The sequence below is a fragment of the Rana temporaria genome, chromosome 3 (genome assembly GCF_905171775.1).
Source record: "Rana temporaria chromosome 3, aRanTem1.1, whole genome shotgun sequence".
NCBI lineage: Eukaryota > Metazoa > Chordata > Amphibia > Anura > Ranidae > Rana > Rana temporaria.
This window is the reverse complement of record NC_053491.1, coordinates 369,713,153-369,738,368: the sequence shown is the minus strand read 5'-3', so window position 1 is coordinate 369,738,368 and position 25,216 is coordinate 369,713,153. Positions and strand designations below refer to the sequence as shown.

General features: G+C 43.6%; 1 protein-coding gene across 1 annotated transcript in view; it reads left to right on the top strand.

Annotated features, from left to right (window-relative positions):
• Positions 1–22,431, top strand: part of LOC120932780 (solute carrier organic anion transporter family member 1B3-like) — a 111,470-nt gene extending 89,039 nt beyond the window's left edge. Inside the window, exons 10-15 of the mRNA XM_040345454.1 lie at positions 4,382–4,577; positions 12,319–12,484; positions 12,564–12,748; positions 12,849–12,913; positions 13,023–13,140; positions 21,277–22,431. Coding sequence (XP_040201388.1) covers positions 4,382–4,577; positions 12,319–12,484; positions 12,564–12,748; positions 12,849–12,913; positions 13,023–13,140; positions 21,277–21,490 — 944 coding nt within the window. The 3' untranslated portion in view covers positions 21,491–22,431. The remainder of the gene's footprint in view (positions 1–4,381; positions 4,578–12,318; positions 12,485–12,563; positions 12,749–12,848; positions 12,914–13,022; positions 13,141–21,276) is intronic.
• Positions 22,432–25,216: the final 2,785 nt, after the last annotated feature.

Below are 25,216 nucleotides of genomic sequence, written 5' to 3'. Positions count from 1 at the left end.
ATTTTGAAGTTGGTTGGCAAAAAGTGTGACCGTGTGTATGGGGCTTAACACACAACTTGCTGCAATCAATTGTTTTATACCTAACCTTCTTTCACAGATCGTTCATTTACCAGAGTTGTACACTCTGGTAAATTCCATTGTTTTCCACACTCAGCTCCTGTACGGAGCTGGGTGTGGAAAACAGTGGAATTTATATCACCTAAAGTCTGGTACTCAGTTTTTTGTGGTTCAACACAGTGGGCTGACCGAAAAAAACTGAAGAGCTCAGGAGGACCCGCTGTACTAACAATCCGATGCTAGTACAGTGATCTCCCTTGCTAAGCTATTGTGCTCTGACTGAAGTTTGTCAAGGAATCCTGGGGATTGTGGAATTGGACTTTGTGGACTAGGAATTAAAGGGACTTGCTGAAAAGGGTAGTTAAAAGGGGACTCCACTACAATCCACTCTTATCATAAGCAGTTCCCTCCTTTATTAGAAGTAGTTCTCTCATTTATTAGAAGTGGTCATCTGCTTTATTATAATTAGTCCCCAGCCTTTATTAGACAAAACCTTCTTTATCAGAATGAATCTTCTTCTTTATTAGATGATGTTGCCTCCTTTATCAGATGTAGTCCCCTGTAGTCATCTCCCTTATTAGAAGTAGTTCACTCATTTATTATGCGTATGAATGTACACAGGAGTCATGGCTCTCTATATGAACGGCATACAGGGTGCAGAGTTTAGGAGTGTGCTGCATGCAGAGTTCAGAGATGCAGTGTATAGAGAGTGCAGGGTTTAGGGATGTGTTGTATACAAGGTGCAGAGTTCAGGGGGGGGGCTGCATACAGAGTGCAGAGTTTAGGAGTGTGCTGCATGGAGAGTTCAGAGATGCAGTGTATACAGAGTGCAGGGTTTAGGGATGTGTTGTATACAAGGTGCAGAGTTCGGGGGGGGGGCACTGCATACAGGGTGCAGAGTTTAGGAGTGTGCTGCATGCAGAGTTCAGAGATGCAGTGTATACAGAGTGCAGGGTTTAGGGATGTGTTGTATGCAGAGTGCAGGGATCAGGAGGCACTATATACAGAGTGCTTTAGAAGTGGGATACTAATGCGCTTACCAACAAGTGTTTAAAAAAGAGTAAAGTGCTTAATCAATACTAAATTAATTTTAACAAAAAAAAAAGGGGGCTGGACTTCTGTAGTGTAGCCAGCACAGAGAAATATAAAGATAAATAGTGAAGCAGTGCTAATTTTTTAAACTAACGAATAAATCAAATATAAGTGTAGCGCCCCCTTATTTTCAGTATGGGCACTACGCTAAAGTTAGTGGGGAATGGGAGAGTTACCTTGCTCCCATTCGCTATTTGTTTAAATTTTGGGACTTCTGTCATTCCAGAAATGTCCACTGGGTCAGTCTGTGGTCCAGGGATGCAATGTCATCCCTGGCCAGCAGTTGGCGCCAAAGGGGTTCTGGCAGAGTAAGTTTCTCCAGCAGCCAATCAGAGGAGCTTTTCCCTCGCGGGGCGTGCTGCAGAGGAGTATATCTGTGACAGGTGTCATGTGTTCTAAAATCTTTGCGGGGTCCCCGTTCCAGATGCGGCATCTACCTTCAGGGTGCGCGCATCCATGGACCCTGCCGGAGTGGTTCACCTGGCCATAATTGCAGACTACTTGGGACCTCATCCGGAGGTACAAGGGGACCCCAGCGACTGGCTGGGTTCCCAGTTCTATTGAAAGGATCCCAGGCTGGGTGCCGTTCGATTGGGGAGTCGGTTTGAGGAGAACCCGGAGGCAGGTCGTCCACCAGAGCCTGAACAAACCAATTGGGGATCCGGTGACCAGAGTACTGACAGGTATGTTTGCTATCATCTGGTGACCAATGCAGAAATCTACTGGGAGGATTTGCTCCATCTACCTATCTAGCTCAGTTATTGTAATTGGCCTGTGGCAGAGGCCCGAGCCGGGTCTGTGAGAGAGGCCTGTTCCTCCCACAAATCCTAAGTGACATCTCGGCTGCCAGGCCTGTAAAAGAGGGTCTGTCCGGGGGCACTTTACCCACTCAGTTGGAGTGGCGACAAGTTACAAATTGGTACTACACAGAGCAGTACCGACTGCTCTATTTAATATCCAGGCCTGATACTGCAAGGTTCTTCCTCTCTCTTTATTCATCAACTTTGTCCTTCCCAATTGATGTTGATGTTGGCCGTGTTGGCCTGGAAAATAAAGCATTGGAAAAAAACGTTATTCACTGTCTGGACCTTCGCTCACTATTTGTTCCTACAATTGCACCCTTAGACAACGCCAGGGTAACTTAATAGGCCGATCCCCAAATTTAACCAGCAGCTCCTTTGGGGGTAGCGCTACATAAGTGCTAAACGAACAAAATGGGTGCATTCAGTGAAAATAGTTCATAAATGTAGTGCATTCCGAAGGGTCTGTCAATCCAGAATGAAAGTCAAACTCTTGATGAAAATAAGACAAAATAATCTTCTGTGCAGGCAAAATAGAGAGGAGGGGAAAAGGAACAGACACGGGAGTCCAAGTTTGCATATATGTGGAGAAATCGTATGGATATATTTTCGCAATCCTCCCCCAGTGGTACCAGCACCTCACCTTATAGACAGACCCCAATGGGTCTAGTAGTGCCTTAATGACGTATTGCACGTCAGGAACAGTTGTTTGCAGCTCCTTAGGGTACCCAGGACAGGGGATCACTACAGCCTTTTCACCGATCTCCAACGGCCTATTCCCAAGGATCACCAGCTCCAAATCCACAAGGTCAAAGAAAGAACGGAAGAATCTTCATAGTGTATCAAATTTTTTAAATATTATGCATTTTAAAAATTTACAGCGTAATTAAAAAGAGGCAAAAACGTCAAACAGAAAAAAACGCTAAGAGTAAAACAACTTCCAGTCATGGCCGTAAACCGGAAGTGACGTCACTAAGCACCTCACGACGTGTTGCGTAGCACCTCACGTGACTTTAGTGACCGGAAGTTGTTTTACTCTTAGCGTTTTTTTTTTTCTGTTTGGCATTTTTGCCTCTTTTTAATTGCGCTGTAAATTTTTAATAAACGCATAATATTTTTAAAACCGTTCTTTGACCTTGTGGATTTGGAGCTGGTGATCATTGGGAATAGGCTGTTGGAGATCAGTGAAGAGGCTGTAGTGATCTCCTGTCCTGGGTACCCTAAGGAGCTGGAAACAACCATTCCTGATGTGCAATACGTCATCAAGTCATCAAGGCACTACTAGACCCATTGGGTCCATAAGGTGAGGGGCTGGTTCCACTGGGGGAGGATTGTGAAAATATATCCATACGATTTCTCCACATATATGCAAACTTGGACTCCCGTGTCTGTTCCTTTCCCCCTCCTCTCTATTTTGCCTGCACAGAAGATTTTCTTATTTTGTCTGTCTTATTTTCATCAAGAGTTTAGCTTTCTCTCTGGATTGACAGACCCTTCTTTAAAAAATTAGTGCTGCTTCACTATTTATCTTTATATATACAGAGTGCAACATCTCATTTCTACCCCTGGACCTCTGCATACATCTCCCTCTATACATCCACTCCATACCAGCTGTCATTGAAAAACACAGAAGACTACTGTGGTTACAGTGGCAGTGGGAGCGGGAGTGGGAAGCAGAGGGTGAGAGTCGGATATTCTTCAGTGAGGAAGAGGTTAATGCCACAGGATAGCCTTGCACCCTTCAGCTTCCACTGGGCACTCTTCAGTGAGTTCTCCAGACCAGATCTTTAACTCCAGAGGGATTTAGAGATAGGCCCAATAAAGCTGGGTCCTCAGTGAACATCAGCTTGAATAAGTAGAACTGCTGAAGTAAGGGGGGGTTAACACCCCCACCCAGACAGGGGTAATCTCTTCAATGGGAAGACCCTGCTGTTCTAAAGCTCAAACTATTTATATGCCTCTCCAGCCACCTGTTCTGCACACCTCCCGAGGGATTGGCTGAAGCACAAAAACATATTCATGCTGCTCATTTGACTTTCCAGTCCACTATGTTCTAGAAATACTCAAACCTGCAGCCTCCAGAACAGCACAAAGCAATCAGTAGTTGCACCAATGATAACAGAGGAGCCAAAATGAACTTATATTATTTAACATCCCAGCAACCTATCTAGGAAGGTGCTACATAGGCAAGGAATAAAAGATAAAGATGCTGCAGCTCAGTGTGTTATTACAAAATGGAGGGTTTGAATTTAGGTTAAAAAAAGGGTGAAACGCACATTATGCACAAATATATCATGAATTAAGATATTGGTTGGTAGGTAATAGAAGATAATTACTAATAGAAGACTATTTTGCCTGCACTTAGATGCTGATAATTTCTTAATTTCTTCTGAATTGATGAGCTTCTAATAACTGGATTTTCTCACTTGCAGGAGTATCCACTTTACCAGCAGCCGCTGCTGGCATGTTCCTCGGAGGGCTGATCATGAAGAAGTACAAATTTGGTTTACTGTGGGCATCTAAAATGTCGTTTATCACAGCATTTATCGCCTTTATCATGTCTCTCTCTGTATTTATCATTGGCTGTGAGAACCATGATGTTGCTGGGATCACTGTGACTTATAATGGGCAAGTCTATTAATAATTTATTTTGGAAGATAATGCATGGTTATTTTGGTTTAAAATGCATCATGTTTCAATCTCCATATAATCCTCAGGAATATAATTTTTCCAAGCTTCAAAGCTCTTTATGATTTTCCTGCAAAAACATATTTTCCCAATCTTTGGGATTCCAGACCTTGGATGGGTTCATTCACGTTTGTGGGTCTAAGCAGGCTAAATCCCAAGCTATCTCTACACAGGGAGAAGCACAGCATTCCTCTGAGGGTTCATCCAGTGCTTGAACAAGGTCCTCCAGCACCCAAGGCAAACGTATAATAGCTGGATTCACGTAGATGTGCCTAACTTTAGGCGGGCGTAGCGCATCTCATATACGCTACACCGCCATAAGTTAGAGAGGCAAGTACAGTATTCACAAAGAAGTTGCGTCCTAACTTACGGCGGCGTAGTGTAAATGGGCCGGCGTAAGCCCACCTAATTCAAAATAGGCTGGTTGGGGGCGTGTTCTATGCTAAGTACTCGTGACTCCACGTATTTGACGTTTCTAACGAACGGCGCATGCGCCGTCCGTGAAAGTATCCCAGTGCGCATGCTCAAAATTACACCGCAAATAATCCATGCTATCGACGTGAACGTAAATTACGTCCAGCCCCATTCACGGTCGGCTTACGCAAACGACGTAAAACGTAAAAAATTTGACGCGGTTCCGACGTCCATACTTAACATTGGCTGCGCCATCTTTTTGGTGGTTTATCTTTACGCCTGAAAACGCCTTACGTAAACGGCGTATCTTTACTGCGACGGGCGTGCGTACGTTCGTGAATAGGCGTATCTCGCTGATTTACATATTCTAGGCATAAATCAGCGTACATTCCCCTAGCGGCCAGCGTAAATAGACAGCTAAGATACGACGGCGTAGGAAGACTTACGCCGCTCGTATCTTAGCAACATTTAAGCGTATCTCAGTTTGAGCATACGCTTAATGTTACGACGGCGCGGATTCGGAGTTACGACGGCGTATCTACTGATACGCCGTTGTGACTGTACCTGAATCCGGCTATAAAAGTGTATCTTCTTCCTCATGAGTTGCGAGGATGGTCCTTGCATGACAATAGAAGCTATGCCTGGCACACTTTCCTGTGCTTTTACTGTACCAGTAAGGAGGAGGGTGTTGTAGGGATGCTCCTTACATTTCTGCTCATTAGGGATGAGCCGAACATGTTCGGTTCGCACCAGAACCTGTAAACACACCAAATGTTCGTGTGAACTTTAGAACCCCGTTAAAGTCTATGGCACTCAAACGTTTGAAATCTAAAGTGCTAATTTTAAAGGCTAATATGCAAGTTATTGTCCTAAAAAGTGTTTGGGGACCTGGGTCCTGCCCCAAGAGACATGTATCAATGCAAAAAAAAGTTTTAAAAACGGAAGTTTTTTCGAGAGCAGTGAATTTAATAATGCTTAAAGTGAAACAATAAAAGTGAAATATTCCTTTAAATTTCGTACCTAAGGGGGGGGGGGGGGTGTAAAGTAAGCATGTCCTAACTTACGGCGGCGTAGTGTAAATGGGCCTGGCGTAAGCCCACCTAATTCAAAATAGGCTGGTTGGGGGCGTGTTCTATGCTAAGTACTCGTGACTCCACGTATTTGACGTTTCTAACGAACGGCGCATGCGCCGTCCGTGAAAGTATCCCAGTGCGCATGCTCAAAATGACGCCGCAAATAATCCATGCTATCGACGTGAACGTAAATTACATCCAGCCCCATTCACGGTCGGCTTACGCAAACGACGTAAAACGTAAAAAATTTGACGCGGTTCCGACGTCCATACTTAACATTGGCTGCGCCATCTTTTTGGTGGTTTATCTTTACGCCTGAAAACGCCTTACGTAAACGGCGTATTTTTACTGCGGCGGGCGTGCGTACGTTCGTGAATAGGCGTATCTCGCTGATTTACATATTCTAGGCGTAAATCAGCGTACATTCCCCTAGCGGCCAGCGTAAATAGACAGCTAAGATACGACGGCGTAGGAAGACTTACGCCGCTCGTATCTTAGCAACATTTAAGCGTATCTCAGTTTGAGCATACGCTTAATGTTACGACGGCGCGGATTCGGAGTTACGACGGCGTATCTACTGATACGCCGTTGTGACTGTACCTGAATCCGGCTATAAAAGTGTATCTTCTTCCTCATGAGTTGCGAGGATGGTCCTTGCATGACAATACAGGGAGTGCAGAATTATTAGGCAAATTGTATTTTTGAGGATTAATTTTATCATTGAACAACAACCATGTTCTCAATGAACCCCAAAAACTCATTAATATCAAAGCTGAATATTTTTGGAAGTAGTTTTTAGTTTGTTTTTAGTTTTAGCTATTTTAGGGGGATATCTGTGTGTGCAGGTGACTATTACTGTGCAGAATTATTAGGCAACTTAACAAAAAATATATATATACCCATTTCAATTATTTATTTTTACCAGTGAAACCAATATAACATCTCAACATTCACAAATATACATTTCTGACATTCAAAAACAAAACAAAAACAAATCAGTGACCAATATAGCCACCTTTCTTTGCAAGGACACTCAAAAGCCTGCCATCAATGGATTCTGTCAGTGTTTTGATCTGTTCACCATCAACATTGCGTGCAGCAGCAACCGCAGCCTCACAGACACTGTTCAGAGAGGTGTACTGTTTTCCCTCCTTGTAAATCTCACATTTGATGATGGACCACAGGTTCTCAATGGGGTTCAGATCAGGTGAACAAGGAGGCCATGTCATTAGTTTTTCTTCTTTTATACCCTTTCTTGCCAGCCACGCTGTGGAGTACTTGGACGCGTGTGATGGAGCATTGTCCTGCATGAAAATCATGTTTTTCTTGAAGGATGCAGACTTCTTCCTGTACCACTGCTTGAAGAAGGTGTCTTCCAGAAACTGGCAGTAGGACTGGGAGTTGAGTTTGACTCCATCCTCAACCCGAAAAGGCCCCACAAGCTCATCTTTGATGATACCAGCCCAAACCAGTACTCCACCTCCACCTTGCTGGCGTCTGAGTCGGACTGGAGCTCTCTGCCCTTTACCAATCCAGCCACGGGCCCATCCATCTGGCCCATCAAGACTCACTCTCACTTCATCAGTCCATAAAACCTTAGAAAAATCAGTCTTGAGATATTTCTAGGCCCAGTCTTGACGTTTCAGCTTGTGTGTCTTGTTCAGTGGTGGTCGTCTTTCAGCCTTTCTTACCTTGGCCATGTCTCTGAGTATTGCACACCTTGTGCTTTTGGGCACTTCAGTGATGTTGCAGCTCTGAAATATGGCCAAACTGGTGGCAAGTGGCATCTTGGCAGCTGCACGCTTGACTTTTCTCAGTTCATGGGCAGTTATTTTGCGCCTTGGTTTTTCCACACGCTTCTTGCGACCCTGTTGACTATTTTGAATGAAAAGCTTGATTGTTCGATGATCACGCTTCAGAAGCTTTGCAATTTTAAGAGTGCTGCATCCCTCTGCAAGATATCTCACTATTTTTGACTTTTCTGAGCCTGTCAAGTCCTTCTTTTGACCCATTTTGCCAAAGGAAAGGAAGTTGCCTAATAATTATGCACACCTGATATAGGGTGTTGATGTCATTAGACCACACCCCTTCTCATTACAGAGATGCACATCACCTAATATGCTTAATTGGTAGTAGGCTTTTGAGCCTATACAGCTTGGAGTAAGACAACATGCATAAAGAGGATGATGTGGTCAAAATACTCATTTGCCTAATAATTCTGCACTCCCTGTAGAAGCTATGCCTGGCACACTTTCCTGTGCTTTTACTGTACCAGTAAGGAGGAGGGTGTTGTAGGGATGCTCCTTACATTTCTGCTCATTAGGGATGAGCCGAACATGTTCGGTTCGCACCAGAACCTGTAAACACACCAAATGTTCGTGTGAACTTTAGAACCCCGTTAAAGTCTATGGCACTCAAACGTTTGAAATCTAAAGTGCTAATTTTAAAGGCTAATATGCAAGTTATTGTCCTAAAAAGTGTTTGGGGACCTGGGTCCTGCCCCAAGAGACATGTATCAATGCAAAAAAAAGTTTTAAAAACTGAAGTTTTTTCGAGAGCAGTGAATTTAATAATGCTTAAAGTGAAACAATAAAAGTGAAATATTCCTTTAAATTTCGTACCTAAGGGGGGGGGTGTAAAGTAAGCATGTGAAATAGCGCATGTTTCCCGTACTTAGAACTGTCTCTGCACAAAGTGTAATTTCTGAAAGAAAAAAAGTAATTTAAACCTGGCCGGCCGCAGAAAAGAGGGGGGGACAGAGAGTGCACCCCCTCTCCTGAACCGTACCAGGCCACATACCCTCAACATGGGAAGGATGTCCCCATGTTGATGGGGACAAGGGCCTCATCCCCACAACCCTGGCCGGTGGTTGTGGGGGTCTGCGGGCGAGGGGCTTATCAGAATCTGGAAGACCCCTTTAACAATCCTGGCCCCCCCATGTGAATTGGTAATTTCATGAAGGAAGTGTAAATAGTTGTAAAAAAACACGCTGGATCCGCTGCCTCGGTGAATATCTCCTAAACCGTACTTATTATAGGCTTACCTGTAGGTAAAAGTGGTAGTATAGAGTATACTACCACTTTAAATCCACACCAGACCTGAAGGGACTGGAATGGATATTTGGGGGGAACCCCACGTCATTTTTTTTTTAAATTGACGGCGGTGTTCCCCTTAATATCCATACCAGACCTAAAGGGCCTGGTAATTGAATTTGGGGGGACCCCACTCTTTTTTTTTTTTTATGAATGAATTCTCTCTGAATTGCCGGGAGCCGACAATTCATTATAGCCGCAAGTCCGGTTTTAAATGACTTTTTTTCCTTCAAAAATGACACTTTCTGCAGAGACAGTTCTAAGTGCGGGAAACATGCTCTATTTCACATGCTTACTTTACACCCCCGGTATGAAATTTTAAGGAATATTTCACTTTTATTGTTTCACTTTAAGCATTATTAAATTCACTGCTCCCGAAAAAACACCAGTTTTTAAAACTTTTTTTTGCATTGATACATGTCCCCTGGTGCAGGACCCAGGTCCCCAAACACTTTTTTAGGACAATAACTTGCTTATTAGCCTTTAAAATTAGCACTTTAGATTTCTCCCATAGACTTTAACAGGGTGTTCCGCGGCTTTTCGAATTTGCCGCAAACACCCCAAATTGTTCGTTGTTCACCTAACAGGCGAACAGGCAATGTTCGAGTCGAACATGAGTTTGCCTCGAACTCGAAGCTCATCCCTACTGCTCATACAGTGGCTGGGCTGACAGTATTTAGAAATGACATGGGGTTACCACTAACTGGTCAAAAGAAAACAAGCGACCTGGTCCGAAGCTCCATGACCGCGCCCGCGGGACCCGTGGACCCGATCGCCGTCGGTGCCCCGCGATCGGTCACAGGAGCTGAAGAACGGGGAGAGGTGAGTGTAAACACACCTTCCCCGTTCTTCTGTGTGGCAGTGACACTGATCGTCTGTTCCCTGTTATAGGGAACGACGATCAGTGACGTCACACCTACAGCCACACCCCCCTACAGTAAGAATCACTCCCTTAGGGCACACTTAACCCTTTAGCGCCCCCTAGTGGTTAACCCCTTCACTGCCATTGTAATTTTCACAGTAATGAGTGCATTTTTATAGTACTTTTCGCTGTGAAAATGACAATGGTCCCAAAAATGTGTCAAAAATGTCCGATGTGTCCACCATAATGTCGAAGTTACGAAAAAAATCGCTGATCGCCGCCATTACTAGTAAAAAAAATGTAGCGCTACTCCCAGAGGAGCCGCTGATTAGATTTGGGATCGGCGTGTTTAAGTTACCTCTATACTATGTCTAGGGGTGATGGTGGTGAAGAGAGCAATAACAGAATGTCCAGGACCGTTGATTGACGTTTTCAAATGCTTTATTTTTCCGGTCAAACACGACCAACATGTAAACTTGAGGTAGACAGGATAGGTTGGTGAAGGAAGAGCAACTTCACAGTATCAGGCTATGGATAGTAAAGGCAGTCCTGCCCTCTGTAGTTGTATTCGTCTACGTCGCCACTCCAGCCGGAGTGGGTAAAAGTGCCCCTGGACAGACCTCTCTCACAGGTCTGGCAGCCAGAGCGCCACTTAGAGCTTCTGGAAGGAACAAGTCTCTGCCACCGACTTGGCTCTAATTAAATTAGGATGTTAGATGAGACCTCTGCCACAGGCCTAGTGCTGGAATTGTGAACGATAGAGCGAATCCTCCCAGTATGTCTTTTGGGGTTACCGACTGACAGTTTGAATGTAACCTGTCAGTGTCCGGTCACCCAGATCCCCGATGGTTCGTTACAGCCCTGTTGGATCACCCGCCTCCAGGTTTTCCTCAGACCGATCCCCCACCGAACAGCACCCAGCTTGGGATCTTTTTAATAGGTATGGGAACCCAGTAGGTCACTGGGGTCCCCTGGCAACATCAGTTGCTCCGGGCTATGAGAGCCCAGAGTCAGGAACTCCGCGTAGCACGCGAACCCAGCCAGGTAGGCCATAGTGGTGGGGCTTGTGATGTGCGCACACCCTAAAGGTGGGTGCCGCACCTGGAACCAGGAACCCGCGAAAGAACCCCGAACAACGGCCTCCGCCACAGAAATACCCCTCCCCAGCATGCTCCGTGACGGAAAACCCCCCTAATTGGACGCTGAGAAGAAGCGGCTCTGCCTGGATCCCTCCGGCGCCACCCGCCGCCCAGAGATGAGATTGCGTCACTGGAGCACAGACTGACCCACAGGACAATTCAGATTTGGCGACAGCCAAATTTAACAAATCAAAGAATGAGAGCAGCATAACTCTCTCATTCTCCCACTAAATTTAAATATAGCACCTGTACGAAGGTACACAGGCGCTACAAAAATATTACTAAAAATGCCATAAAATAGCCCTTATTTTGTAAACGCTATAACTTTTGCACAAACCAATCAATATACGGTTATAGCGATTATTTTACCAAAAATAAGTTGAAGAATAGGTATCGGCCTAAACTGAGAAAAAAAAAAGTTTTTTATATATTTTCTGGGGATATTTATTATACCACCAAAAGGGGGGAAAAAAGGGCGCCAATTTTGTTTGGGAGCCACGTCGCACGACCGCGCAATTGTCAGTTAAAGCGACGCAGTGCGGAATCGCAAAAAGGGGCCAGGTCCTTAACCTGCATAATGGTCCGGGTCTTAAGTGGTTAACTTTGGATAGTGAAAGTTTTTTTTCTGCCAGTAAATACCTTATACAGCCCACCGTTTTTTTGTCTGGTAAAAAGCTTAGGTTTATGACATCATGCACAGCTCTCCCTCTCCTGAGAGTTTGCCAAGAAGGGAGGGAGGATGAGTTATAAGAGGGCCAATGAGAGCTGCAGAGCTGGAGGTGTGTCTGTGTAAATCCAGAAAGTGAGCAGGCAGCAGCTTCAGCTGCCCACAGTTAAAATGGTTGCAGCCAGACTCAGTGGAAGGAGATCTCTGCAGCATATTTGGTTGGAGGCAAGCTTCAGAATGGCAATGATGTTTTCATTACAAATTATGTGACCAGCCTGCAGTTCCTCTTTAAGCAATATGTCTGCTGGACAGGAAGTGAGCGTAATATACTACAGTTCCTGCCAGTAATGGGTGCCAATTTAAAGCAACAGTAAGATAATGAAAATATATCTGTATGGTGATCAGAACAACATTGTTTTCTCATTTCATTCCAGGAGTAAAGTGGATATATTTGGTGAGCGTAGCCTTTTCTCTTCTTGTAACTCGGAGTGCCATTGTTCGTCCAGCCGGTGGGATCCAGTCTGTGGGGAGAATAAAATAACGTACATGTCAGCATGTTTGGCTGGTTGCAAATCTTCCTCGGGGGCAGGGAAGGCTGTTGTAAGTTTAATTCCCATAATCCTCTGCTCTGGAGGTGTAGAGATTCTATTATCATTTTATCTGCTTTGTGTCCATGTAGGTTTACCATAACTGCTCGTGTATCGAATCTTTGGGTTTCCCATCAGCCAATTCATCCGTCGTGCTGGGGGTGTGTCCACCCACTGAAAACTGCGCCAGTATGTTTGTAAACTACATCATCTTACAGATCTTTTACACCTTTATATATGCAATCGGTGGATCTGCATACTTTGTCATCATCCTCTGGTGAGTCCATATGCCCCCTAGGTGGCTGCCAATTGGCACTTTAGAATTCAATATTTTAACAGAGAATCTTCACTGACCTATCTCAATTTCTTTGCTACAGGTCAGTGAGTCCAGAGCTTAAGTCGCTGGCTATAGGAGTCTATATGTTACTGGTGAGAACACTGGGTGGGTATGAATGCCATGGTTGGTTCCTCAAATAGATGATTGGTTGTTACCTAGATTGGGCTCAGAAATCAGCTCTGGTAATCTGTGTTGTTTTGTCTCCCTATCACAGCTGGAATTCCTGCTCCTATGTATTTTGGAGCCCTATTAGACAAAACCTGCCTGAAATGGGGGACGAAGTTCTGTGGAGGAAAGGGGGCCTGTCGGATGTATGATACCGAATCCTTCCGGTGAGCTATTTGATGGAACCTGAATGCTCTTCTTTAAACCCCAATTTTTTTTTTTTTTGATCTCCATCCTTCTCGATGGAAACTTTACTGAAGACATGCAATTCTATTCAACAGTTGCTAAAAGTGTGATAAGTGTTTTGGTGCAATGTAAAGGATTTCCATCAATTAAGAGCTAAACATGCCAGTCAAAATTCACTAATTATTAAAGTGGTTGTATAGGGGGTTTTGTAACTTTTTCCTACAGGTAAGCTATAATAAGGCTTACCTGTAGGTATAAAGAATATCTCCTAAACCTGTACGGTTTAGGAAATATTCCCCCCGCAATGCGCCACTGATTGCAGCGGCGCATGCGCAGCGGGGATCCTCGGCTAAAGGGCCGGCAGCCACCGGACCTTGCCGGTTTGAAGTCTCCCGTGCGCTCCAGCCAATCACAGCACTGGAGCGGTGATACTCGGAAGACACGCCGAGTCAAGATGACATCTCGCTCGGCGTGGACCAGGTAAGTTCTCTTCACCTCGTTCTGAGGTAAGTATTTCATAATGAGCTAATATGCGGTGCATACTAGCTCATTATGGCATTTGCCTTTCAGGTAAAAAAAAAATAAAAATTAATCACGGGTATACAACTGCTTTAAGCTTTGTTAGCGTCCAGCAATTTATCCCTAGCACTTGGATTAAGACAGTATAGAACAGTGGACACTCACCAGTGGTCCCTGGACCACTGATAGTCCACGAGAAAATTTTAGTGGTCCCCAGGGGTTTTGCCACAAATTAACATGTTACCCCAATTTACCGTTAATCCTGTAAATAGTGAATAGGTATTTAATAATTCTAAAGCTCCTTGCCAGCATCGCCCAGAATTAACAACATATCAACAGCATATAGGGCTACCCTCTCCTCCAGCCCCCTCACCCATAGTCCCCGAATATGCAGGGAAATCCGGAGAGCCTCTGCCACCGGCTCTATTGCTTTAGCAAAGAGGGCTGTAGAGAGAGGGCAGCCCTGCCTTGTTCCTCTATATAACTGATAAAAAAGATGACAACTTCCCTCCCAATTTAACCGCTGACATGGGCTTATTATATGTTGTTTGTATCCAATTAATGAACACTAGTGGAAATCCCATCCTTCTAAGTATTTCCCATAGAAAAGGCCATTCAATAGTATCGAAGGCCCTCTCTATATCTAAGGAGGCCACCGCTCTGGATCATTTGTTAACATGGTGAGTATGTATGTTTGTATGTAATCTACGCGTGTTAATATCTGTCATTCTCTGAGGGATAAAACCTGTCTAATCTGAATCTATAATGGTTTTTAATAGGGGTTGTATTCTCAATGTTAATATTTTAGTCAATATTTTATTATCTATATTTAGTAATGCTATTGGCCTATAAGAAGCACATCATTTTGGATCCTTCATCTCCTTATATATGTGGGCAATATGTGCCTTTCTCATTGAATCTTCAAGATCTCCTCACTTGTAATTGGGCTAACCAATGTCCCTCTCTCCCTAACCGACAACCACCCGAAGGCTATCCGGTCCAAAAGGTCCGACATCTCCCTCGGGTGTAAGTTGGAGGGGAGAGAGGAGGCATACAAGGGACCATTTGTTGTCACCCATAATTTACTTAAGAGACTACATTTTATTCCCTCTTTCACTCTTGCCGCGTACACACGGTCTTTTTTTGTGATGAAATAAAACAACGTTTTTAAAAACGTAATTTAAAATGATCGTGTGTGGGCTTCACATCGTTTTTTGTCTTCTAATAAACGACCAAAAAAAAAATTCGAACATGCTTTGATTTTTTATGTTGTTTTTCGAAATGTCGTTTTTGTTGTGATAAAAAATGATCGTGTGTGGGCTAAAACGACATTGAAAACAATGTTTTTAAACCCGCGCATGCTCATAAGCAAGTTATGACGCGAGCTTGAATGGAACAGAGTGCCATCGTACGTGTTGTATGTAACCGCGCTTTGCAAGAGCATTTTCAGAAAACAATGGTGTTTCTTTTTCCAAGACAAAAAACGACCGTGTGTACGCGGCATCAGTCTTTTCCGCACTTCCGTATAGGCTCTTCTTTGTTGCTGTATTTCATGGGGATAATCGGGGAAGAACAGTAGTTTGGCATGTTCATATACTTGGCTACTGTAGGGGGGGTACCCAGGGGGTACCCCTGGTTTTGGAGAACGGAAAGAAATCATGTGTACTCTGTCAACCACAAATGTTGTAGACATATCTGTAAGGAATTTGAATGGAAAACTATTAAGTTGGGCTTTAAAGGCACACAGTACAATTTGTATAGAAAACTAGAAATTTATTTTGAAATATCATAAAATCAAACGGACATAAAATCAATTATAGAAATTAGGTCAGTGACTGGTACTACAAGGATAATAACAACAACTATACAATCTCATTATACACAAGCTTCATTTGGAAAGCACAATTAACGATACGATGTTGAGTTGTATATCCCGTGTAGTAATCCGGAGGTTAATGGAGGGCTTGCTCTACATGTTACGCGCTTTGCGCTTCCTCAGGAGCATAAGATATTGCATAAATAGGCCGCGTTGGGGGTAAACAAGCGACAATCGTGCAGTTATCCCCACAGTGGCTGGGTATACAGTTCGTATTGTTCCAGCCTAATGTAGGTATATTCTCATAAGACACGAGTTTATAGAAATAATGGTGTTGAGGCGATCAATTGCTGGTAAGCAATAAGAATTCGGGTCCGGGGGTGTATAAGCGCGGTGGTTCAGTGCTAGATGTATTGGGCTAGGCACATTAGGTAAATAAGTATGTCTATCAAAGCAGTCCAGAAATCCTCAGTCAGTAAGGCAGAGGATATTATATAGGACTAGCAAGGCAAAAAATCTTGAACACCATTATTTCTATAAACTTGTGTCTTATGAGAATATACCTACATTAGGCTGGAACAATACGAACTGTATACCCAGCCACTGTGGGGATAACTGCACGATTGTCGCTTGTTTACCCCCAACGCGGCCTATTTATGCAATATCTTATGCTCCTGAGGAAGCGCAAAGCGCGTAACATGTAGAGCAAGCCCTCCATTAACCTCCGGATTACTACACGGGATATACAACTCAACATCGTATCGTTAATTGTGCTTTCCAAATGAAGCTTGTGTATAATGAGATTGTATAGTTGTTGTTATTATCCTTGTAGTACCAGTCACTGACCTAATTTCTATAATTGATTTTATGTCCGTTTGATTTTATGATATTTCATATTACATTTCTAGTTTTCTATACAAATTGTACTGTGTGCCTTTAAAGCCCAACTTAATAGTTTTCCATTCAAATTCCTGTAATATCGGGGCGATGGCACATTATCAATAGGTGCATTCGCAGTATCACCGCGCGTTATATGCACGTTAAAATAGGCCCTTCTTCTTGACATATCTGTAAGGCCTAGTATATTTATCAATAATTTCTCAGAAAATTCAACTGTATTATCTCCTTCCACTCGCTCTGGCAGGCCTATGATCTGGATATTATTTCTCCTCAAATGGCTTTGTGTGTCAATTGCTCTATCCTGTAAAACACTGATTTGTTTTTTTAAAATATGCCATTCTCTAGCATCTGTTTTTAATTTATCTTCTACCTTTGAGATGTGGACTTCCATCCCTGAAATCTTTTGCTTGACTTTATCAAACGCATGCCTCATTATGTTAATATCTACGGCAAAGCATCGATTTTTATTGTAAGGGTCTCACTACATGCTTTGATAGCTGACATAATATCCTTGCCAGAGGGAGCCAGCTCTTCTTTATCTGCTGTTGTCTGAGTCTCCAGTTTGGGGGGATTTTACTACTGAGTTTCCTGCTGACTTCGCTACCATTGAAGTGGGAGAGAAGCAGGGAGTAACAGTCTGCTTTAACAAAACTTAGCTTATCTGGGGCCATCCAGACCCACTGTTAGAGGAGCCTTGGATTTCTAAAGATCTCCTACTACACAGCAAAATCCACTTCTCCCTTACCCTTCACCTCCCCTCCTCTCTTCCTCCTTTTGCAGTCTTCCACACTCTCTCCCCTTCTTCTGAAGCAGCTTGCAGCCTACAGTATCGTCCTCTGACCCCACTACTCAATGCTTCCGCATAGGGATCTCTCTGCTCCACCACCTCATCCAGCTGCACCTCCACTGTCCGGCCGGACAAGGTAGAAAAAGGGGACCAGGAAAGTGTCTGCCACTGGGAACTAGAGGGCTGAGGGCCAGGGACCATCCACTGTCCACCCGCCATTCCGTACTTGACGTTCGATACGTTCGGTCCTCGCTCCCAGCCACCACGGAAAGGGAAGTCAGCTGGAGCCGCCGTCTCTCGCTGGAATCATCGCGAGATTGAAAGCCCACGTCACCACATCACATCACACTCTCTCACATGCTCTCCTCCATTCCACTCTGTCCACATTTATTTTAGTTATTTTTTATCTGCATCCTCTCCGCTCCTCGCCCCTTACATTTTTGACACATTTAAGCAGCCTTGCTTATTTCACTGTGATAACATATTAGTTAAGAAAATAGCAAACACTCTTGCGCATTAGTGTAATGGCCATGTGGTCTAAAACTCAAGGGATAATGTCTCTGACTTTTCTGCCCTCCAGGATAGGGGATATCCTAATAGTCATAAAAAGATAAAAGAAAGAGGGCGCCTTGTGCATTATTCCAATGCAATTTATTAAAACAAGATAAAAACTACTCACAAACATGTGGAGAGTAACTGCTTGTAAAAGCCACCAAATTGTGGCAATCAATCCTGGAACCAACAGTCTCCAGATAGTAAAGGGTAGAACATCAGGAATGCTGCTGACAGACGCGTTTCGAATGGAGGACCTTCTTCCTCACAGTCTAGTCACGAGGCTGGTGCACCCTCTTCTTTTTATCTTTTTATAGTTAACACAATACCCTGCCATTACATATTGTCATCCATGTCGGACACCTTTCATTCACCACCCCTCCCTTCAGGGCTAATTGCCCCTGGTGTAGGGTGATTGTCTTATTCTGTCTTCACTTTTCATTATTGTTTTCTCACTATTTTACTTCCCCTTTTTTCCACTTGGTTTCACACGTTGTTTCTTTGTTAACCACTTCAATACCAGGCACTTTCCCCCCTTCCTGCCCAAGCCAATTTTCAGCTTTCAGCGTTGTCGCTTTTTAAATGATAAAAACTAAATTTTTATAAATAGAGCTTTCTTATTTTTGCTAAGTTTTTCTTTGTTTCTGTTATAAAATTTTGTAAATAAGTAAGTTTTCTCCTTCTCGGATGGACACTGATGAGGTTGCACTGTCAGGCACTGATAAGGCGGCACTGATGAGGTGGCACCAATAAGGTGGGACTGATGGGCACTGATGATGGGCACTAATATGCAGCACTGATAGGCGGTACTAATGGGCACTGATATGCGGCACTGATGGACATTGATAGGCGGCACTGATGGGCACTAAAAGGCGACACTGAAGGGTACTTATGGGTGGCACTGATGGGCGGCATTGATGGGCACTTATAGGTGGCACTAATGGGCACAGATGGGCACTGATAGGTGGTACTGATGGACACTGATGGGTGACATTGATGGACACTAATGGATGGCACTGATGAGCATCACTGTAAAGGAGGCACTGGCACCCATGGCACCATTATGGGCACTGATTGGCATAATTATTGGGCACAGATAGGCATCCCTGGTGGCCAAGGGTGGCATACCTGGTGATCATCAGTGGTGGGCATCCCTGGTAGTCCTGGTTGGGCATCCATGGGGGGGCTGTGCTGATCAATCCCTGTCAGGAGAGCAGCTGATCCGCTGTCAGACACGAGTGAGGAAAAGCCGATAAGCGGCTTTTGATGTTTACACTGTGATCAGCTGTGATTGGGCACAGCTGATCACGTGTTAAAGAGTCACCATCACTCTTTACCGAGATCAGTGTTGCGGTATGTCAGACTGACACGCTACACCATCGATCGCCGCAATGCACGCCTCCGTGGGCACGCACTGGCTGTAATCCTAAAAGACATCATCTGACGTTCAGTCAGGATAACGGAACCACCGCCCAGTCGTCATTTTGCTATAGGCCGGGCAGGAAGTGGTTAAAGGGGGCTTCCAGATTCCGATAAGCCCCCTGCCCGCAGACCCCCACAACCACCGTCCACAGTTGTGGGGATGAGGCCCCTGTCCCTATCAACAGTCGCTCGCCCCCCTCCTTTCCTAACCTGCTGGGCTGCATTCCCAGATAAGGGTCTGGCATGAATTTTGGAGGGGACCTCGAAGGGCCTGTATGGACTGGGGGAACCCCACGCCTTTTTTTAAACATTTTTCTATTGCCGGGCAATGCTGGTATTCTTTTCTTTACATTCATCTGTCAGTGGGGAAGCCCGCTGACAGATGATGACTCATGGTTGTTAAGGACGCAGGATTTCCCTGCCTGCTGCTTAACAACCAGCTATTTCTTCACACAGAATTCTAATCGGTCGATCATTTTTCAACTAATCCGAATTCTAATCATTCTGAAAGTTGGAATTCATTAGAAAATTATTAAAGAAAATTAATTGTAACAAAAACTAACCAAATTTTTATGAAAATAAAACGAAACTAAACAAATTCCAAAACCAAACTAAACGAATTCCATAACGAAACTCAATTAGTAACATAACGAAGCAGAAACTAAACTTTCTCCTGTTCTGTACATGTCTACTGTCTATCTGTCTATCACATACTGTACAGTGATACCAGAGCAGCCAACCATTGTACATGATCACCCCCATAGCAATACAATATCATTATACTGACACAGTACTTACGCTGGTGCTCTGTTGACAGTAGTATGTAAGAAAAAAAGTTAACAGTTTTTTTTTTTTACACACTGTCACTAGTGCAGTGTCACTGTACTGCCACTGAATACTACAGTGACATCTGTGATTGGCAAGAGCTGCTATGTTGGGCCCTGTACATTGTGATTGCTGAAAAAAAAAATTACAGAGATCACAGCTGTAAACCTTAGCGTCATTAATAACAGCCTCATTTACCACCAGTAATGTGATTGGCCACAGCGATCACATGGTACCAGTGCCATACATAGCGACCTTGTACCCCGATCTTTGATCTGCTGTTTGATCGGTCACAGATCAAGCCGCTGTGGGCCCCCGGAGCAGGGCCGACATCAGGAATTATGGGGCCCCTTACACAGCTTCAGGCATGGGCCCCCTGGAGCAGAATACCGGGGGGTGCTGCCGCCTGAAATTGAGAAGCAGGGGGGGGCTGCCGCGAATTGAGAAGCGGGGGGGGCTTTTACAAAAAAAGAAGAAATAAAAAAATATATATATAAAAAAAGGGGGGTAGCCATCCGGGGCCTTGGGGACCTCTGGGCCCTTTAATAAAAAAAAAAGAAACCTCTTGGCCCTTTAATAAAAAATAAAATAAAAACAAATATAAAAAAATATAAATAAATATTTATAAAAAAAAAAAAGGGGAGTTTCCATCCAAGGCCCTGGGGACATCTGGGCCCTTTAAAAAAAATGTTTTTATATATATATATATATATATATATATATATATATATATATATATATAAGAACTAAAAAAAAGAACTAAAATAATATAAAAAATAAATATTTTTTTTTATAAAAAAGAAGGGGTTGCCAATGGGCCCTTTAATAATATATATATATATATATATATATATATATATATATATATATATATATATATATATATATATATATATATATATATATATATATATATAAATAAAAATAAATAAAAAAATATATAAAAAAAAAGATTTATAAAAAAAAAATTAAAAAAAGGGGGGGGGGGGGGGAGTTGCCATCCGGGGACCTCCGGACCTCTAAAAAAAATAAAATTGTCCCTTTAATAAAAAATAAAATAAAAATATATTAAATTTTTTTTTTTTTTTTATAAAAAATAAATAAAAAAAAGGGGGGTTGTCATGCTTCTGGAAATATGTACCTATACGCCCTCCCAGAACAATACCTGTCCTGCCTGGCTGCTGCACATATATGTTTAATCTATACTAGCAAGCAAATATTTCCCATACTTGTGTTTGTAATTCTGTTTTTACTTGTTTGGAGATCCTATTTAACCCTGTTTATTCCCCTCCACAGAAATACCTTTCTTGGTCTCACAGCTGGGATCAGAGCACCATCCTTCATCTTATTTATTTGGTTTATAATTATGGTTAAGAAGAGAGCTTCCAAAAGATCACCAGAAAATGGGGCACAGCAGGAAAATGGCAGCACCAAGAAGGAGGAACACACAAAAGACGCCACTAAAGACGAATGTGCAGCACTTGAGTTGGAGAAGGAATCCTGCATGTGATGCATCTCCACTGTGACTTGACTTCCCTCCCTCTTCCCCAGACATATTACAACTTTTTCAAACTTCCAGTTTGGATATACCAGTTAGTGGGCAAAATCTCCCTGCCTTGGCCCACATGTACTAATGGCACATGGTAAAAACTTCACTCTTTCTTCAGAGGGCTAATCCTCAGATAATTTGGCCTTCATATAGTAACATTTTGATCTTCCTACATTTTTTGATTCAAAGTGTGTTTAAATCAAGGCCAGGTAACAGGAGAGTTGCCAGCAGTTAGTTCTTTACCAAGGACCAGTGCTGTGGACAGATGTTGTAAGGGAAGAGAGAGGCATTAGTAGAGGGAATTCACTTTTAGGGTGGGCTCACACTAGTCCAGTGCGAATTGCAGCTAAGGTTTCCCTGCAAAGATAAAAATTGTTCGTTCAGTGGTTCTGTTGTAGCTGCGGATCAGCGGACCAGGGAGAGGTGTAGGAAGAGGGGGAGAGAATTCCTGTTCACAACGGAACACATCTGCAAATCAAATGCGTTCCCATTGAAGATTATGAGCCTGCAATTCGCACCACGCTGCCTAGAAAACGCACACTTTTTTTGCAATGTGGAGTGCGGATACAACGTGAACCATACACATTGAAACTAACATATTTTCAAATGTTCTTCGAATTGGATGCGGTGTAAGCCACATCCAATTCGCATATGTGTGAACATAGCCTAAACCTTAATTTCCCAGCGATCCCTGTCTGTCTTCAGTAGCTCACCTGTCTTTTTCAACATCTCAGGTGTTAGCATGTGCTAAAAGAGGGGGTGTAGTGTTCAGTAAAAAGAAAAAAGGGTAATGCCAATAATAATGGCCATTAAAATATTATATATTGTGACATAATTGTTAGTACTCCTGCACACAATTGCTATGTAACCCCAATACAAACTTATTAAAACTGTGGATGTTCTTTTTTTTGCAGAGCTACACAGAGCTGTCACTTTTTAGCTGGAGACAATCTAGGATTTTTACAACTTGAGTAAGACTGCATTAGGCAGGGCATAAACATAGAAGCCCAGATTCTCGTAGCACTTACGCCGACGTATCTCCACATACGCCGCGTAAGTGCACAGAAATGCGCCATTGTATCTATGCGCCTGACTCTTAATGCAAGATACGCCTGAAATTTGGCTTCATCCGACCAACGTAAGTTTCCTACGCCGTCGGAGCCTGTGCGCATATTTGCGCTGGCCGCAAGGGGCGCTTCCATTGATTTACGCGTAGAATATGCAAATGACCAAGATACGTCGATTCACGAACGTACTTGCGCCCGTCGCAGTAGTATACGTCGTTTACGTAAGGTGTACGTCCGGCGTAAAGTTATTCCACATATAGGAGGCGCATCCCATGCAAAGGTATGGACGACGGAACAGCCGCCGTATTTTACATTGTTTACGTAGTACTACGTGAATAGGGCTGGGCGTAGGTTACGTTCAGTGATTCGACGTAACTTAGGCGTTCGGTCTGACGTGATTCTGAGCATGCGCACTGGGAAGCGTCCACGGGACGGCGCATGCGCCGTTCGTTCGGCCATTCATTTGCATGGGGTCACGGTTCATTTCCATGTAGCACGCCAACCTTCCACCTACTTTGAATTAGGCGGGCTTACGCCGACGGATTTATGTTACGGCGGCGCAACATAGGGAGCGAGTGCTTTGTGAATACTGCTCTTGCCTCTCTGAGTTACGTTGGCGTAGCGCATATGAGATACGCTACGCCGGCCGAAATATGCGCCGCTCTACGAGAATCCTACGCCGACGTAACTCAGAGAGGCAAGAGCAGTATTCACAAAGCACTCGCTCCCTACGTTGTGCCGGCGTAACGTAAATTCACTTATTTTATGGTAGAGCGGGTAAGAGGAAGATATTTCCCATCTCCCCGCCAGGACCCAGAGCGATAATGCTAATGTACACTGGGTGATTAGGGTGTGCCCAGGCACATGCGACACACCCTGTGCTCACGCGTATATATAGGGATCATAAGGTATTCTTGCTCATTACAGCTTACTTTTTCCTAGATGTGCTGCAGCGACTGCCCCTGGATCCATGGTTGCCCACCTTGTTTCCTGTGGACTTCAGCCAGCCTGCACCCCCCATTATTGTTTTTATCCCCTTATGATTTCTAAGTGAACCCCATATATATAAGGATTAAATCACCCAATTGTAAACCTCCCCTGATGAAGAAAAATATGTATCAATGCGAATTTCCGAAACATGTCGGGATGTACGCTGCAAATCTATTCGACTGACCCTAGCCTCATTTGGGCAGTACTTTGGATTGTGAGCTTTGGTTTGATATACCTTATATACCTTAAATACGTTTGGTTCATTTTTCTCATTCATGCTTTTAAGGATGTTGGCAGTTCAACACACACATCTAGTTCTCTCTAATTTTTCTCTTGTAGCTGCTGACTTAACAATATTTTACAGATTTCATAACCTACGCGAAAATCTTTGTGGTCTCAATTTGGTGCAAAATTCCCCAGGAATCTGCGATTCGGAATCTGTAAACTAAGCTGGTCTGTGCAGTTCTATTAAGGCCCCTTTCACACGTGCGGACCGTATGTCCGCTTTTTCATCCATCCGTTCGCGGATGAAAAAGGGACATACATTGGTCCCTATGAGATTGCGGGTGTCAGCGGATGAACATCCGCTGACACCCGATCTCGTCCGCCTCCGCAAAGATCCAATTTTGCAAACGGAAGAAAACCCTATTTTTCCTTCCGTCTGTGGATCGGATGAACATGGACATACGGTCCGTGTTCACCCGATCCCCTCATAGGGGAGAGCGGAGAAAAAAGACAGGGCGGTCCCTGCACAGTGTCATCCGCCGGCTCAGCGGTGATTAATGGAGCGATCCCCGCTGAGCATACGGATTACTGATCCGCCCCGTGTGAAAGGGGCCTTAACCAGATAATTTTTATTGAAAAGTTTTTAATTTTTTTTATATAATTTAAAAAAGTTAAAACAGAGACAAAGAAAAGCAAAAAGAAGAAAAACAAAACCATATTGCATCCACCATATAAAAAGCATAAAAATTAAAGGAGTACGGTAACATTGAATTGAGGATTTCAGTAGAGCTATATATGCTGTGATTAAATGTTTATACTATATCATGTCAGCTCATGGATTTTGTTTGGGGTGGGGGCACCAGTAGACTGAGATTGATTGTTACTGGGCTGGTAAAATGAATAGCCAAGTCTGGCCATGCATAGATCTTCCTTTATCCATCAGCCAGCAGGCTGATCGAAAAAAACTGAACATATTCCCCCATCCACACAAGCGAGTTGGATGGGGGAATCCTCCTTGCTGTTATTGTATTCTGACAGCAGGAAGTTCTATGCTACTGGAATACACTGCTCAGCGCTGCAGTGCTAATCAAAGGCAACTGTTGGCAAAAGTCACTGCTGCAATTCTGAACTTTATATCTCGCTGCCACACCCAGACAAGGAATGTAAAATATTTGACTTTACAGTATCTTTTTCGGAAAGTTCCTTAATTTCTAGTAATTGCATTCAGAGGTAAAGCTTAAAGTGGATGTAAACCCGAATCATGAAATTTGAGCTGGGCACATATATCTGCAGTATTTTGTTATCTGTTTTCAATGAGCTAAGTCTTATAGCTCGCTTCTGAACGGTTCCTCTGTTATCAGCCTGAGAACTCCTGACATATTTTTTGACTTTTTAGACAAAAGCA